The following is a 19,036-nucleotide window of genomic DNA, read 5'->3' as shown; positions in this document are numbered from 1 at the left end:
TTTTATCTCATTTTGAAAATGCAGCTTTTATGTGAGTGCAGAATTGCTGTTAAAAAAAAAAAAGACATGGCTATAGACTCTAACATGATCCAAGAAAAAGCAAAGTCATTATATGACAAATTAAAACAAAAGGAAGATGAAAGATCTGAACCTGAAGAATTTCATGTCAGCAAAAGATGATCTGATAATTTTAGAAAGAGGTCTGGCTTTAAAAAAATGTCAAAATAACAGGAAAACATGGAGCAGCAGATGAGTTCCCAGACCATTAAGAAAATTATGCAGGAGAAAGGCTATCTGCCTGAACAGGTTTTTAATACAAATAGGTTTTTAATACAAATAGAAGTGTCCTATTCTGGCGGAGCCACAAAAGACTCTATTAGTAAGGAAGAAAAATTAGCACCAGAGTTCAAAGCAGGAAGAAATAAGCTAACTCCACTATGCATATGCAGTTGGGTTTTTTTGATCAGGCCTGCTCTTACCTATAAAGCTAACTCTCAAACCTTAAAGGGAAAAAATACACACCAGCTGCCAGTCTTTTGGTACAAGATGTGGACAGTGGGAACCCTTTTTCTGGATTGGTTTCATCAACTCTTTTGTCTCTGAAGTTAGAAGGTACTGACTGTGCCAGTAAGGAACTGCCTTTTAAAGTTCTTTGGATATTAGACTATGCCCCTGACCACCCAGAATCCCATGAGTTCAACTCGGAAGGCTGCCAAAAGATGTTTTTAATTCAGTCTTAATGTATAAGGCTCACTACACACAGTACTCTATGGAGAAGATTGTCAACACTATGGAAGAAAACCCTGACAGAAATCATGAAAGTCTGGAAGGATTACTCAATTGAAGACGTCACTGTTGTTACAGAAAAGGCTATGAAAGCCATCAAGCCCAAAACAATATATCCCTGCTGGAGAAAGCTGTATTCAGATGTCGTGCATGACTTCACAGGATTTACAACAGAGCCAATCAAGGAAATCATGAAAGAGACTGTAAATATGCCAAAAAAGGTGTGGGGAAAAGCGTTTCAAGATATGGCTCTTGGAAAAATTCAAGAGCTAATAGATACCACACCAGAGGAATTAACAAAAGACGACTTCATGGATAGGAGTGTCTCCTGGAACTAGTGCCTAACAATGAGGAAGAAGATGTAGAAGAAGCAGTGCCAGAAAACAAACCGACATTAGACAATCTGGCAGAAAGATTCGAATTATTCAAGACTGCTTTTGACTTCTTTTATGACATAGACATTTCAATGATACGGGCACTGAAACTAAGGCAAACGGTGGAAGGATGGTACTGTATAGAAACATTTTTAGAGAAATGAAAATGCAAAAAGGTCAAACAGAAATGATGATGTATTTCCACAAAGTTACACTGAACTCTCCTGCCCCTCCTTCCACCTCTTCCGCCTCAACCACCCAAGACAGCAAGACCAACCCCTCTTCTTCCTCCTACTCCTCAGCCTACTCAACATGAAGATGAGGATGGAGACTTCTGTGATGAACTACTTAATGAATAGCAAATAATTATCAATGCCATAGTTAATAAATTTATCTGCTGTGTATGTGTGTGAGTGTCTTCATGTGAAAATAACTGTATGGCAAGAACTGTATGAGACATTTGTGTCATCATCATCACCTAAGTATTCACCATGTAGAACACTGTGCAACAACACTTGTACAGAAGTAAATAACCTATCCTTACACAGGCATAAGGTGACTGATATTTAATATAAAATTAATAATGTTAGTTTTCTTACTGTTTCATTACTTTGTTTTCAAAGAATTACATTACCATACAGTATGCCTCTCTCCTATAATTAGAGAAATTACATATCCACCAATCACCACAGGTAAGGGTTTTTTTTTTAATGTAACATTTCCAATACTGTATTATGAATATGACACTAATGCTGAATGCCAAAAAATTTTATAACCACTCATTATTGTATAGGCTAGGCTACCATGAAGTAGTCATATCGATTACACTAGGCTACCATAAAACAATATTGCTACTTCTTCATTATCAAAGCATGAATTGTTACACATGTAAATATGAATTTCTTTTTCACATTATCTTTTCATTTTTGATGTCTAGAGTTCAAAATACATATAACATTTAAAGTTTTGTATCATGTAAGACAATACTGAAGTAGGTACTGACAAACAATTCATCTTATAAACCAATTACACAAACTTACAATATCAACAAATATAATACAGTACTGTAAATGTATTCCCTCTCCCTGAGTTTAATAATATTTGCTCTTCTCTAGCTTTATTATAAAAATACAGTATATAATACATATAACACACAAAATATGTGTTAAACGACCATATGTTTTCAGGAAGGCTTCTGGTCAATGGTGAGCTATTAGCAGTTAAGTTTTGGGGGAGTCAAAAGTTACACATGGATTTTCAACTGTGCAGGGGTTCGGTAACTCAAACCTCCTCATTGTTCAAGGGTCAACTGTACATAATTCATCTTAATTAATTTGCAATATATTAAATTATTTTAATCCAAATCATTTTAATTACCTAAGATTCCACTGGGTCCTCTAATGCCAAAATATTAATTTTTTATTTTATAAACATATTTGGGGTATAATTATTATAAAAAGAGAACTTAGAGGATGCTTACAAGTTTTTTAAGAGCTCTTAAAGTGCAAAAAATGTAAAACAAACAACACATATATAAATAAAAATTGTTAACTCAAGCCCTTTGTGGAATAAGGTAGTAATCAATTTGGAAAACAAATCTAAAAACTTGATTATCAAGAAAGAGGGAGTTTTAATAAACAAAAGTAAAATCAAAAGTATTTTATTAGGAAGGTAGTAGCTGCTCTATTAGAATCATAAATGCAAAGAAACATCACCTATTCTTCCAAAAGCATCCAGGGCAGTCTTCACAATCTTCTCTCCTTCTTCCACTGAATCTGAGGGAAAGGGAAATTAGTACAAAACTTCAGTAATACCTCTCACAAATGATTTCTAAATTATGTGGATCAAAGCACATAATAGATACTATTCACTCAACAGAACTCATTTCCAAGAAAAATACATTTGTGCTGCAGGCACATAACAAATCAAAATATAGATGATCTAATGTTACAAAAGAAATTTAGCACCTAACATAATTCCTTAACTTACAGAAGCAAGGAGGTGGAAGGAGGTGGAAGGAAATGGGGTAAATAAGAAACATTGGGCAAATACGATCTAAAATGTAGCACTGTCTAATATCACATTTCATGAAGATGGAAATTTCCTATTTCTGCACTAATACTGTAGCCACTAAATACACGTGACTATTAAGTTCTTGAAATGTGGCTAGTATGACAAACTGAATATTTAATCTTATTTAATATATATTTCATTTTAAATAATCATGCAGGTACTTCTCCTTAAGGATGGAAATCAGAATTTGGGAGGGAAAGAAGGACGTACATGTTTAATTTGAAAAAGCATGTTCAATGCTATATAACTACACAAGGAAAATAAACCTAGCGTTTTTAAAATACTAACTACAAAAAGTAAAGCTGAACAAAATAGCATGGCTTTATTATTTTCTGCTAATAGGCCCAGGGGAAGGGCTCATATTCCCAGAGTTATGTGTCAAATGGTCAGCTGTCAACTCAACATCATCACTGCCTCTTTCTATATTCTCTGCAAGCACAAGAGAGGAGCCAGGAAACATAGTCCCTTCCCTAGGACTCATATAATCCTGAGGTAGATATGCCAAAAAGAAGCAATCACCTAAAGCATGAAAAAGTAGAGGCCTGCATCTGCAGGCAATCTTATGAGAAAACTAAGCCTGGCCGCACATCTAGGTGACTTCTTGAGAACCACCTGCTGCAGACTGAGATGGTCACTGAAAACTTCCCTGACATGCACTTACCCAGCCTTTCCAATGGTTATGCAAAGCCTCTAATTCTCTGTATTAAAATCCTTCACACTTGGAAAACCTGGAGAGGCTTCTGTTTCCCTGACTAAATTCTGATTGATACAGGTTGCATATCAAAACAGGATGGGGTGGAGAGTCTAAAATTTTTGTAATTTTATAAAATAGGTTTTTAAAACTCAAAAATTAAAAATAAAAAGCTGAAAACATTTTCTTCTAGATCCTCAGTGTGGAAAGAAGATACTAAAATGTCTTGTCTCATTATTCCCTACAACACTCAAAACAAATTATATCCTATTTCCTTTTCTCTAAAATTTCAAAATGAAGTCATTGGTAAGTCATTATGGCCCACAAAAACAATCTAATACACTAGTTTTCTAAAATAAATCTATTCAAGAAGGTTCCTTACAAATACTATTAGAATCAATACATCAAATGTAAAGGTTGTTGTAATTGCTGTTTTTCTTGTGGCTTCACTTTAATGCCTAACTTTGACTCTTTTTATAAAGATAAGAAAGTTACATATAGCAATTATTACTTGTGCAGAATGGAATATAGAGGTTGAATATAGAAAGGGGTTTTTCACTTTTTATACAATAATACTTAAATTTTTTGAAACAATTTTAAAAATAATTTAATGTTATTCTGTAGAAATACTTAAGACCTTTTAGCTAAAAAAAAGGTCTTTTAAGAACAAGAACATATTCATATACACATCTACAATAATTTACTGATCATACCATGTGCTCATTAATATAAATATTAAATAAACATTAGGATAAAAGTTAGACTCATGAAATAATCAACATCAAAAGTTTAAAAATTCTCCTATAAAATATGTAGCCAAACAGCTTTGGCTGACTTAAATAAAATCTAATTTCATAATTACACTGGAATGCTGAGATACTTGCTCCATGATTATTAATGTAAACAACAGCATTAGTTGAAGGAAAATTTAAAAAATAGTATAGTTCTCTCAAATATCATACCATAGTTGGCCACTGCTTTTCCACCTTTGTTTGTTATTTCTTCAACAACCTTATCAGCAGCTAAGGAGCATTTACCAACTCCTCTGTAGTCCCCTCCTAAATCATTCACTGCAATGCAAAAACAAACGCGAATTAATTTCTAGACCTTCAACATATGAGTTTAAATGAAATAGATTAGTATATTTCTTTAGTCATATGCCCTATTCCCATCTTATTAAACATACCATGAGATATGTCTCTGTTTTTAACTATAGATATGAACAACAAAATATTTAAACATAGGTTTGTCATAAAATTTTTAACTTTGCAATGTGTTTCCTTTTTTGAAAAGAAAAAAAAAACCATGATTCAACCGATTTTTGGCAAAAAAGGAAGAAAAAATCTGAAGATTATTCTTAAGATTAAACATTAAAAAAACAGTATGGAAGTGTCTCAAAAAATTAAAAATAGAATTGCCCTATTATTCAGCAATCCCACCTCTTAGTATTTATTCAGAAAAATAGAAATCAGGATCTCAAAGAAATAGCAGCACCCCAATCAATGTTCACTGAAGCATGTTTACAACAGGCAAGATGTAAAACAACCTAGATATACATTGACAGATGACTATATAAAGAAAATGCAGTACATCTATACAATGAAATATTATTCAGCCTTAAAAAGGAAATCCTGCAATATGCAACAACATGGGTAAATCTGGAAGACGTTATGATAAGTGAAATAACTCAGTCACAGAAGGCCAAATACTGCATGATTCCATTTACATGAAAGTGTCTAAAAGAGCCAAACTCACAGAATGAGGGAGTAGAATGGTGGTTGCCAGAGACTCAGAGAGGAGGAAACCGGGAGTCGCTAATATATGGGCAAAGTGTCAACAATGCAAGATGAACAAGTTCTACAGGTCTGTGTACAACAAAGTGCCTGTAGTTAATAATTCTGCATTGTACATTAGTCCTCCCTTATCTGTGAAGAATACTCTCCAAGACCCCCAGTGGATGCCTGAAAAACACAGATATCACAGAACCCTGTATATAGTTTACCCCTGGAACAACAGGAGTATGAACTATGCAGTTCCACTTATACATTGACTTTTTTCAGTTAGTACTGTTAAATGTATTTTCTCTTCCTCACGTTTCTTAATAACATTTGCCCTCTATCTTACTTTATTGTAAGAATGTATATATACATATACAAAATATGTGTTAATCAACTGTTTATGTTATCGGTAAGGCTTCTAGTCAGTAGCAGGCTTTATTATTTAAGTTTTTGAGTCAAAAGTTATATGTGGATTTTCAACTTTACAGAGGGTTTGTGCCCTAACCCCCACACTGTTCAAAGGTCAACTGTACATAGATACCTATATTTTTTCCTATATGTACATACCTTTTCACTTAAAGGAAGTAATTTATGGCTTCGATTTGCCATATTCAAATTGCCAGTGTTTCTATTCTTCTCCTTCGGGGCCTTTGTTAAGTAAAATAAGGGTTACTTGAACACAAACACTGTGATACCCCAACAGTTGATCTGATAACCTAGAGGGCTAATACATCACTAAAGGGTAGGTAGTGTACACAGTGTGGATATGCTGGACAAAGGGATGACTCACATTCAGAGAGGGACTAAGCAGGACAGTGCAAGATTTCATCATGCATTGTTTATTTCTAAAATTTTCCACTTAATATTTTCAGACTGTGGTTGATCACATGTAACTGAAACCATAGAAAGTAAAACCATGGATGAGGCGGGACTACTGTACACTTAAACATTTGTTAAGAGGGTAGATCTCATATTGTGTTCTTACTGCAATTAAACAACAAAAATAAATTAAACACACAATGTGAAATATTTTCACCATGTCGAGAAAGCCTGTGTTTACAAGCATAGTGATAAAAAAATAAGTATAATATTAAACTATTACACAGAAAAACACTTGTAAATTTTCACAAAACACTATGTCATGGCTTACAATGAAATAAAAAACTATTAAAAGAGGCCAAATATTACATATAGAACTAATTTGTTCAGTCGCTAATTTATACCATGACTGTTTTTATATATTTAACAACTGACCACATGTACCATATAAGATCTCTCTATGTCTAATTATATAGACACAAACACTAATTGAGCATTTACTATTTGTAAGGAAATCTACAGAGAAACACACGGATGGACAGGAATGGTGCATCTTAAAGAGCTGATAATCTACTGAAAGTTAAGTATGTGAGGAATACAGAAATGCACAGTAAATTTTAGTATAAAGTATATAAAAGTCACCATAACTAAATAATAGGGACAAATAATAAAGTTAATTCACACAATAATTTAAGGTAAAATTGATAAAATAACATGCAAAAACTAGTGAAAAGATATATAGATCAATGCCAAATAACTTGAAAAAACAGAATTTAAGAAAAATACTTGGAACAAAAAATTAATTTGCATTGCATAATTTATTGCATAATTTTTAGAAATATGACAAAAAATACTAAAAAACAAATAGTATGGTGGCATATATAAAATTTAAAGTCTTTTAACATTACCAAGTTGATGATTACCACACCCAAAAAACTATATAAATATTTTTTTTTCTTCTGAAGAATGACTCTCTTTTTGCTGGATTGGGATGAGGGTTGCAAGTGGGGCTGGGAGAAAAAGGAGATAAAGGGTGATACAGAGAAAAAGCAATGTGTAGCCATACTTAAAATTAGCTAAGTCAATATGTTTTTACTTACCTTTTTTTTTTTTTAAGGAAATAAGGTTTTCTAAACATGGACTGGGATATAATTTTTCTAACAATATAGTCTTACAAGTCTTACTGCAAGTAAAAAATGCTGCAAACACAAAATTATGGAAAGAGGCTTACATTATCCCTCAAGAGATGAAAAAAGTGGTAAGACCCAAGACTAAATTCCTGTTAGCTGTTTAATTCCACGCAATTATTCAACTGACAACAACCAACCAGTAGAAAATATCAAGATTCTAAGACATGTAGCTAATAGTCTTTTAAGACCACTTTTAACTAAACAAGAGAAAATTCAAAAGCAAATTGGCAAATCTGATATTTAACTATTGTTCGACTGCGCAATGAAACACCACCCCCAAGTGGAAATTGTTCAAAGTACAACCAAACAGGTAAGCATTAACACCTGGATAACTTATTGAGATCAGTAACGTGCAGTGAAACAGTATCAGAATAGATGTATTCAAAACAAGTCTCTCTACATTAATGAGCATTAAATTAATACTGACTCCATTCAGTCATCTCACTATCACCAGAGCTAAATTATAGGGATTACAACCTTAACTAGAAAAGCACTGGTTACTTGGATATCAACAATGTTAAAAGATTTTCTGCAATTTTATATAAAGAGGAATGTATCAATATTATGTGACACTGTTACCACTTAAATGTATGGTTAAAATAATAATAATAATAATAATAATAATAATAAATTTTTTAATATCATCACCACCTTATACTGGTATGTGTCTACTTTGCATTTTCAAAGGACCATTATGTACACCTGTTGATTTTGATCTCCATAAAGCTTTTAAGGAGCTTGCCACAAACAGTTGTTCCTACTTTCACAGATGAGGTAACAGTTGGGGAAAGGTTAGGTAACTTGCCCGCCCTAGGCTCCAAGGCTGTGTGAAATGGCAAAATCCAGACTAGAATCTCGATCTACTACAATGCCACTCTGCTTCTCTAATGCTAAAAACAAGCTTCTTTTATCCTTAAAAAAAAAAAAAATTATTCCCACTAAATAATAACAAGGAAATCGCATTTGTTTAGGGGGAGGGGGGTAAAGGAAATGATAAATCAGCCACCCCAAACAAATAGCTATAAAATAGGTAGTAAAAATGGTTAAGATGATGACAGTTAAGGACTGAGTCTTTTTGGCTGAAACCATCAATATCTCTCAAAATGTGATATATTTGTAAATCCTCCATTTATATTTTTTATTGTTTTGCCTGTTTAAATCACATTTTATTTGAGGTATTTGTCTTTATTAAAGATTTTAATTTGTCATATCTGTTGCAAATCATAAATTCCTTTATGGAAATGTTGAGACATAGAGGTAATATCTGGGCATTAATATTACTTAATGAGTATTACATACATTATTTTGCAGTGTTTTGTTATATAAATCAGATTGAGATATCTGGTTTTGTCTTTAGTAATCTTATTTGCTGTACATCATTCATTGCTCTCAGAGCTGGTTTTCTTGTTTTCTCTCTGTCCTTCATCCCAGCTTTCTCTTACTGGCTCCAAAGACTACAGCAAGAAACATGCTTTGAGTCTCCAGATATCAGGGCTGCTAAACAGAAGAAAAAATGCAAATGAACCTGATCACCATCTTCCTCAAACTGTCTCGTCTCAGCATCACTTCTCTGCTGGGTGACATATCTCCCAGGCACTCTTTCCCTTCTCCCATTTCTAAACACCACAAGTCACTGAAATCGATGACATCTTGTCATCGATTTCATCATGGTTCTTCAAATGTTTGTTGTGTTCCCACTCTGGATCCAGCACTGTGCTACGTGCTATGGGCTCTTAAGGTTGACAGTTCGTACACTGAGGAGTTTCCAGTTCTTTTGAGGAACTGTTTATCGCTGTTTCTTCTCTATTTCACCATTTCATGCTCAGATTGCTGCAGCTGTCTCCCAGGTGGTCTTTTGCCTCCAATCTTAACCTCTCCAGGCTTGCAGCAGACTGCTGCTGGAGTTATGGCCCTACGGCAGCCTTTACACTAGGTCACTCCCTTGCTCAAAATCTGCAGTGGAACCCTATTATTCACAGCCTAACTTTCAAGATCCCTTGAAGTCTGGCCTCAATTTACTGCTTCGATTACTACAGGCAGTTCGTTCTTTTTGCTGCAGCTCAATGCAGGAAATTGCTCATATAGCAGTTTCCAACTTCCCACTAAATTATCAAGAGTAATGATGTCATAATGCTTTATATTTGAAGAGTGCTACCTACATGCTGTAATTACCTTTATGCATACTCATTTTCATATATTTATTCAAAGATTTGTCACCAAATAAGTCATATCTATTACCAATGACATATCTAAAAACTATTTTTATTTCCAAAGTAAAATGATGCTTCAATTCTACAAAATCAGAATAACTTTTATATGTATTGATTATGTAAGTGACGTGCTTTGTACTGAGTAATCCAAGAAGTGTATAAAGGTAAGGGCAATATTACATTACAATGTATTTATTTTTTGGAGAAGTTATTTACTTTTTCTGTTTTTAAAAAATTCAAACCGTACAGACTCAAAAAGTCCTTTTCTACATTTTCCCTTCCCTACTCTCTACCAGATATAACTACTATTAGCATTTCTTGAATGTCCTTCCAGATACCTTTTTTTTTTTTTTAATGCCTACAGCACCCGGTCTTCCTAGGTGGTCTCCCATTCAAGTACTAACCAGGCCCGACCCTGCTTAGCTTCCGAGATCAGACAGGATCAGGCGTGTTCAGGGTGGCATGCCATAGACCAGATATTTCTATTTTCTATGTTTGATGCCTTTTCTCCCATTTTAATAAAGTTTCTTATAGCACAATAGCATTACAAATTATGTCATTGATTTTAGAGCTGTGGGCCCAATGGGGACTTCTTCCTGTATTGTTATGTCCTGACTACTACCCAAAAGTAGTTAAAGTAACTCAAATATAAAATACATATGTAAGGACTTAATGGAAAAAATTAACAAAATCTTTTGTCAGGAAAGACAAGCTACTAAAAGCATAGTCTAATGGTAGCTACTCTAGTTGGGGGCAACGTCAGGTTTACCCTTAAGTTTCTTGACAGCCAAGGAAAATGGGGAAAACACAGAGCTTCCATACCATTTTCACTGGTAGAAAAACGCAATCACACTAGTTCATGAGAAATCTTTTCCAGAATAGCCATAAATGTATCTAATTATTTGAAGGACTCTAAAATGGAGCAGCAGTTTAGAGAGCAATGTCTTAAATTAGGTCCTTTTGATTTTCTTTGTCTCAACAAGAAGGCATCAAAGGTATCCTTAAAGGGAGAAAAAACTGAAAATGAGAGACTGAGTCATCCAGAGTTCAGTCCTTGAACTTCTGTTTATCAGTACTCACCATCTGATCTAGTCTTCTGGCTTTAAATACCATCTATAAACTCCGACTTTATATAGCTTCAATATGTTCCCCCCCAAAAAAAGTCCTATATCCCACTGCCTACTCAATACCTTCATATGAAAGTCTAAGAGGGATGTCTCCTCTCTGCCAATTTGGTCCTCCTTTAGTCTTTGCTATCTTAGTTAATGGACATGTTAGCCTTCTCTTTCCCTTACAACTCACACCAGCAAATCAGCAAAACTTGCCATATCTACCTTCAAAATATATCCAGAATTTAACCTCATTTTATCACCTCCATCCCTACCACCTGTCTAAATCAACACCATCTCTTATGTGGATTTTGCAATAATTGACAGGTCTCTGCTTCCTTTTTCTTTCTTTTTTTTTTTTTTACGGAATATTACAAGCATGCACAAGAAGTGTTAATAATAAAATAAACCCCAATGTACCTACCTGAGGAATATACAGGCACTGTACATATATATGGTTCATTATTATAAGCTGGAATCCACATGTGCTTTCTTGTAATCTTTCTTCTTGTGTTATATAAGTTTAACTTATTCACTCAATCAGCATACATATCTTGATTGATTACTAAGCAAGCTCTATGCTTACACTTGAAAAGAATCCATCAATGCCTAAGGCAGGCCCTTTTCTTTAAGCATCTTGAGAGAAACATGTTTATATAAAGGAGCTGGGATGCTCTGATTGACAATACCTCAGGCTCACTTTGACATATCCAATTCATGAACACAGTGCCTGGCACTGGTTCCTTTCTTTTCCCTTTACAAAGGACTTTAATTTTTTGTTATTTAATCCCCACCATTATCCTGGAAGTTAGGTACGGTGGCTACTAACATTTAAAGATAAACTAATAGGCAACAGAGCCAGGATTTGAAGCCTGATCTTTCTTCAAAGGTAATTCACTTTCCCCCTACGGTTCACCTTCTGGCTGTCAGGATCACACAGTAGTTAAAACCACAGGCTCTAGAATCAGAACACAGGAATTTAAGACTCATCTTTACCAGTTATTATGTAACTGCAGCACAGAAATCATGTCGATCGTACTTTTAAAATTTGTAATTTCAATTACTCAAAGGTGTTACTTCTCCAGCTCAAGAATAGAAAGCTTTCTGCCTTTCTTACTGTCAAAGAAAAGGTTCTTCTTGATGGAATACTTCAATCCTCTTTGCGTTCAAACCCTCAAGATATAACTTAACATTCAGAGAACTAGATATGGCTCATTTACTGAAAAAACCTCAAAACTATTCCATTCCCAACATTTATTTCAGGTATGTGCAAACATTTCCTGAAAGATGTATTATACATTTGGTTTTCTATATATAGAAATTGTTATAATTATCAGCCAAAGGCTTAGCAGTTCTCATATCCAGATTTAAATCTCCTATAATGCTTCACATTATAAATATAAAATGTAGCAATCATATTAACATGAAGTTAGATAATATCTTATGCAATGCCCTTAACTCTGGGCTTGGCCTGGTGATGTCCTTTAGCCAATGAAATGTGAGTGGAAGTGGCATGCCACTTGTGGACAGAAACTTTAAAAGCCACCACATGGGTCCACTGTTATTTTCCCTTTGTCCCAAGATTATCAATGTTCCGACAGAAGCTGTACCTTCAGCTGGGATTGTGAAATTAGGAAGACACACAGAGCAGAGACACAGCTGACCAGAAGCTGAAAGGTCATGTAAGCATGAAATAATCCTTTATTATCGTAAGCCACTTAAATTTGTTTGCCAACCCAAATATAACCTAGCAAAAGTTAACTTACATGAGAAACAAGCCACTCTATTTAAGATCTTACTTCTTACTGGCCTCTGACCTAGTCCTAGGTTTATCTGATTAATCATTTTTCTACAAACAAGATATTCTGATGTCTTAATATCCTTGGTTTGCTTATTCCTCCTTACTACTTTTTGCTTACTCAGGTTAAAAAAAAAAAATGCTGAGCAAAACAAAAATTAACAGAGGAGAAATGTTAGTGCATGTAATGCAACCTAGAAGCAGAGTATCTATGCTTTAAAAAGCTAAAGGACAGTGGTAGTTAGGAAAGAACACAACCCATTGATGGCCTAGAAAGCTCACAGGTAGGTAAGTCACAGTCTAAAAAACGGTAGAAAATAGGCAAAAGTTCTGCAGTTTCACAAAGATTAACTTCTCCCCTAAACAAAACTAAATCTGTCTCTTTAGCCCAGTGTGATGAATGTTTTTCCATGATATAAACCTTCTGCCTTCTTGATCTTTCACCTGCAATTGCTGTAATACCATCTCTAGGGTCATGACACACTGTCTGTTTACCTTTTTCTTACAACTCAAAAACTCCTACTATGAATTTAACAAAGTCAAAGGTAACTGATATAGAAAAACTGACCCCACAAACACACACTGCTATAAATTTTTTTTTATAAAACAAGTTTATAAACTAAGATTATCTTAGTCACATAAAAAAAAAATAGAAATGTATTCAACCAATCTCAAAGACACACCAGGCCCTCTCCCCCCCAAAAAAAATCTATTAAAAAAAGAAGCAATGAAGTACCTTCTTTTCACAAAGCAATATTCTAGGTCCTTTAGAAGATACAAAAGATAAAACAAGGTCCTTACGCTTCTGGAATTCAGTGGAAAAGATGTATATTAGAAAAAAAAGTTATAAAGTAAGAATATTACGAAGTAAATTGTAATATAAAAAAAGAAGAAAAGGAGTGGGGGGAAAGTAACAACATATGTCTTTAGGTCCTGACATGAAATATTCTTGGGAAAATCCAGCAGAGGACCGAAACTATACACCCGTTAGCCAAATACAACGTCAAAATTTGTCCTTGACACAAGAAGCAGATTGGCTTAACAGACAGTAGCTATGATCTTAACAAGAAACATTCAAAAGATAAGCTACACATCTATATTGAGGGAGAAGAGTATATTTAATGTCCTGCTTAGGTCTTCTTTGTTTAGAAAATCTGGTTGCTTGTATACTCATTTGTTATTGTGGTCCAACAATTTTATCCCAGGAAAGAAACTAATAAACATTAGGGCATAACATCCACTCTATCCACCTATCCTGCACTGACCACTCATTCAGTTATTCTCCCCAAAGGCTTCGACAAATCTGATGTGCCCACCCCAATTGCCAAGTACACCAGACGAGTCCAAACCATTGAGATCACTAAAACTTCCCAGCTTTGAGATTCTTCAATACGTTACTTTTGAAAGTAAGTTATAAAGTCAGACTCAAAGGGGAAAAAAAATTTGCTCACAGAAGAAAAAATTAGTGATGAAATTTGACCTGGACAAATTACTTGATGTAAAGACCGAGGTGGCTGACTTTGAAGACTGTAGTACTTTAGCTATCAGTCACTGATTAAAAAGAAAAATATATTAACTTACCAACAACTGATGCACCTCTTTCTGCAAAAGCCAGAGAATAGGCTCGTCCCAGCCCTAACGAAAAACAAAATAGAAAGTTGAGCAAATGTTGGCATAATTTTTTTGGTACACTCAACTCAATCCCTATATTAAAGTAACTGGTGAATAATTACATTACAATGGTGAAGTCTTCATTGGTTCTCTCAACTTCTCCTTCACCTTCTGTTTGCAGAGGTTGGAAAAATCTTCAAGGCTCTTTAAAATATGAACCAGTTTGTGAACAGAAGGTGCTAAGTTCTGTCTAGTCACAATTTATTAATGCTTCACAAAATCAACTTAATGGGCTGCAATCTGCATTTATTTAATGAAACAGAACAGAATATCTCATAGAGTGCACTTCATTTACTATTTACCATGCCATGACTGTTTCAAATATAGTGTTTGTATGTACTGAGTCCTAATGTAAAATATATTTCATATTGTGAATCACTGTCAAAAGAGGTTTGAAACACTGAGTACATCACTTCATTATTTTCATCAAAAGCAAAGTGCAAACAAAATGTTTTCCTAAAAACATGATCATTTTAGAATGAATATAGCTATGAGTTTAAAACACTCGGCCACTAATTAATACTAAAAGCATTTTCTTAAAGGTAGCATTAGAATCCATTTTATTGATGGAGATGTAAAAGTACATATGGATTAACTGAAAATTCCATTATCACTTTTAATATATAATTCAAATTAATCATGCATTAGGGTCATGCATGCATTTGATTTGATTGGGAAATCAAAGGCACATAAGGTCAAGAATCCTGCACTTGGACATTATAGAGGTCTCGTACTCATGAGAAATGGTGTAAAATCTCACTACAGAGAATTGGTGTGGCTATGAGTGGCTTGTTTTAATTTTTTTGCCCTTTAAAAATAACAAATCCTCATTTTGCTTCTCCTGAAATATAGGAAGATCTGGCCTGCTTCAGAAATGTCTCTGCTTGCCAGTTCCTACTGTCCCCACCTCACTCCCATTTTATTCCTTTATCATTTGCTTGACTCCTATAGGCATTTGAGTTTCCAACCAATGCCAAGACTCCAGTGGACTCCAGTAGAGTAGTTCTCCCCTTTATCCTCTGGGAAGATATTCTACGACCCCCAATGGATACCTGAAACCTCGGATAGCACCTATCCCTTTATATACTGTTTTTTCCTATACATACCTACATATGATAAAGTTTAATTCATAAATTAGGCACAGAAAGATTAACAGTAACTAATAATAAAATAGAACAATTATAACAATATATTATACGTTATGCAAATGTGGTATCTCAAGTAACTTAATGTCCTATTCTCACCCTTCTTGTGATGTGAGATGATACAATGCCTATATGATGAAATGAAATGAGGTGAATGATGTAGGCATTCTGAGGTAGAATTTAGGCTATGATAAGGGTTACTTGAACACAAGCACTGTGATACCACAATATTGACAGGCAGTATATGCTTTACAAAGGGATGACTCATGTCTGGAGTTGGACAGAGCAGGACTGCTCCAGATTTCATCAAGCTACTCAGAACAGTGCGTAATTTAAAATTTATTATTTCTAGAATTTTCCATTTAATATCTTTGAACCAAAAGTAACTGAAACCATAGGTAAGGAGGGACTATTGTATAGTGCTTGGGTTGATAAGCATACAAACTCCAAGGAGATCTCTTAGATGCCCTCTTTAAAGAAGTGCCTCCCGAGAACTAAAAATCAGAGAACTTAAAATCGTCGGACAAAAGGAAAGAAACACTAAATAACTGACTTTTCAAAGGCAAGGAACTGACAGCTCTATCCCTCTGGGGGTGATTCCAGACCCTGGTCGGCTTTTCAGCAAACTTTAAAAGACTTGAGGGAAGCAAGAAGAGTAGCATTTGGTGCGCAGACACAAGCCTCAGTAAGGACTTTTACCTAGCCCTGCAACAACCCACAGCGCAGCCGGGCCTTCCTCCTCACGCAAGACCTGGGCCTTTGAGAAGGTGGGAAAGGGGGCTGCACCTGACTGTGTGACTAGGTGTTTCTGGCTCCCCACTCACGGCTGGCCAGCTCCACCTCTCCCTCCACAATAGATCTGGTGCTCCAAGAACAGCCCGCCCCACCGAGATCCGTCACTCGCTCCACAAGCCGCTTCCTCTCCAACTCTCCACCGCTGCCGGCTGCTGCCCTGACGCTGGGACCGCAGCTGCGGCTGCGCACTTATCCCAGGCCCGAAAAATGGGGCTCCCGGCATGAGGGGGAGATGAGCGCCCGCCCTCCACACTTCGTGTACTCACCTCCACCTGCGCCGGTGACCACTACCACACGCCCGTCGAAGCTCAGGGGCGAATCCATGCGTCCTGCCTAAAGCGACGCACACAAGCAGAACCGCTGGGGCTCAGACTGCGAGATGAGAGGGACAGTGGCAGAGGCCGGATAGAAGTGACCTGCTAATTTCGGGGAAGGAAACGTACGCCGTTGTTTTCCAAGCGTGCCTGCGTGGGGATCCCTTGGAACTCTGGGTAGTGTAGTCCGCCTTGCTTCCAGCGGCGGCGAGCGCCTGCCCCAGACGCTTGACTTGACAGGCCATTTCTGCTTCGAAAAGTAGTAATAGGTGTTGCTGGAACCAGTGTGGTAAAATGGCTGGTTTGGCACCTTGCGTTTATCCATTCACTTATCGTTTTGTCATTCTCTCAATAAGCGTTTGTTTGTTTGTTTGTTTGTTTGTTTGTTTGTTTGTTTTAGCCACTAGCCTGGAGAAATAGGACGCAGCCCATATCCTTATGTAGCTTTCTGAAATAGCCCCTAAGAAGGAATGGCATCCTTACCAATGGGTAAAGATTTCTCAGAGTGTAATCGCCAGACATCCTGCCCGAAAATCATCTGAGAACTGTCAAAATGCAGTCCTGGACCCAGACGCTGACCTCCTAAAATAGAAATAGAATATCAGAGGACAAAAAAAAAAATTTTAACAAGTGCTCCTAAATGATTTTTATTTTTGTATGTTGAGAACAGTCATAGGGTGTAATTCTTTCAACATTTATTAAGCATCTGTGGGCGGTAGGCACAAGTTTACAGATGAACAATAAGGTCCTCCAGAGGTCTTCAAAGCCAGATGATAAGCCTTTAATAACAGTGCAGCATGATAAGACTTGTAACAAATACATACACGTCAGCTAATGGTGCCAAAATAAATGGACCCTATCTCTGCTGGGGAGAAGAGAAAACTTATCAAAGGAGATGATGCCCAAAGTACCTTAAGAAATGAGCTCTGCAGATAAAGGAGGACATTACACATAACGGAACTACTGGCTAAATTGGTAGGGAGGGGGAGGGGGAAGGCAGCAGAAGTCTGATCGCATTTAGATGTTTTAATTTAGTGCTGAAAGTGGTTTTAAGCAGAATTACTCCAGGGAACACATTTACAACGTGGAAAGATCACTCTGCACCATTACTGAGGATTGATTGGAGATTGGCAAGGAAAGCAGATGGAAACTTACTAAAAAAAATTTGAAGGTCAAGTAAATCAGAGAAAATGTTGAAGGAGGAAAATTCGAGGATACTTTTGGAAATAGAGTCAGATCTTTGTTATTAATTGGATGTGGATGTGAGGGAGGAACGACTGAAATAACCCCCATATTTCTTGCTTGAGAATCTAGGTTATGGTGGGCCATTCATCAGGATCAGGGGAGAAGAGCAGCTTTGGGAGGGAACATGACTGCAATTTGGAGCAAATCGCGTTTGGGAAGCGAAGTGAAGCTATGGCTGGAGATGCTTAGCAGATAGCTGTGGTTCTTAGAACTCTGAGAGTTTGGTTTCAATGATTAGGCAGAGAAAGAAAAGTCTCCCTGTAACTCAAAACTAAATCTCCAAAGAGCTGAAAAGCTTGTCCCTAAAGCAGCACTTTGCTCTCTTGAACATTTGTCCAGATGTGCCTTACATTTGACCCTTGAACCGAAACCCAGGAAAGTTAGCCCGGAGGGAGCTGATCCTAAAGACAAGAAAGCACATGTGATAAAAAAAAAAAAAGGTCACTCTCAGAGCTTTGGACCAGGACGTCACCCCGCCCCGGTGCTGCCTTCCATCAGTGGGGGCCGGTTGCCTGGAGGTGGAACCCTCTACCCAGTCCCCAGGCTGGCGCTTGCTGCCACCGCACCAACTGCTCACTGCAAAGGCGAGTCTACGCCTGACGCTATCCTTAGTTCAGACCAGTGACTACCTTTTCTGCTTACTAGCCACCAAGAAGGCGTGGCGGCCCAGCTAGGCTTGAATCAAGATGTAAAAGAGATCCTTGGTCACGGCCGGCCATATAGGAATCCTAAGTTCAAGGGTAAGGCTATGTGGCAACTCAATAAACCTTTGTCTCCACACTCCTGCTTCTCGTAGAGAAAACTGATGCAGCTATGGCAACTGAGCGGAGCCAAATTTCCTCGAACTAGATCCCACGAGGAACCTAAATGTGCTGTGTGTAGGCCTTCTCCAAGCTTCACCCTGCACGGGTACTCAGATATCTTTGTTAGGGGTATGTTTCGACCTTGTGTTCTAATGTTTTTTGTTTAACCCAATAACCCTGTTCTTCTATTAAAATAAAATAAAATAAACTTAAAATATAAAAAGGAAAAAAGGCT

The 19,036-nt window shown here is 36.4% G+C and overlaps 1 protein-coding gene and 1 pseudogene across 3 annotated transcripts in view; both read right to left on the bottom strand.

Moving 5' to 3' along the window:
* Window positions 1-16,887, bottom strand: part of HSD17B4 (hydroxysteroid 17-beta dehydrogenase 4) — a 79,474-nt gene extending 62,587 nt beyond the window's left edge. For 2 of the 3 annotated variants that reach the window (XM_039848522.1, XM_039848523.1), the window contains exons 1-4: window positions 16,706-16,887; window positions 14,410-14,463; window positions 4,887-4,994; window positions 2,876-2,935 (exon numbers count right to left, since the gene is read on the bottom strand). In XM_039848522.1, coding sequence (XP_039704456.1) covers window positions 2,876-2,935; window positions 4,887-4,994; window positions 14,410-14,463; window positions 16,706-16,763 — 280 coding nt within the window. In that variant the 5' untranslated portion in view covers window positions 16,764-16,887. Of the gene's footprint in view, window positions 1-2,875; window positions 2,936-4,886; window positions 4,995-14,409; window positions 14,464-14,561; window positions 14,644-16,705 lie in introns of all 3 variants that reach the window. The other variant, XM_039848524.1, reaches the window with a different exon arrangement.
* On the bottom strand, window positions 10,277-10,394 carry LOC120591067 (uncharacterized; annotated as a pseudogene).
* Window positions 16,888-19,036: the final 2,149 nt, after the last annotated feature.

Source organism: Pteropus medius, unplaced genomic scaffold, assembly GCF_902729225.1.
Source record: "Pteropus medius unplaced genomic scaffold, Ma_sr-lr_union100, whole genome shotgun sequence".
Taxonomy (NCBI): Eukaryota; Metazoa; Chordata; class Mammalia; order Chiroptera; family Pteropodidae; genus Pteropus; species Pteropus medius.
Note: the sequence above shows the minus strand (reverse complement) of the source record. Positions and strands in the feature narration are given on the sequence as shown.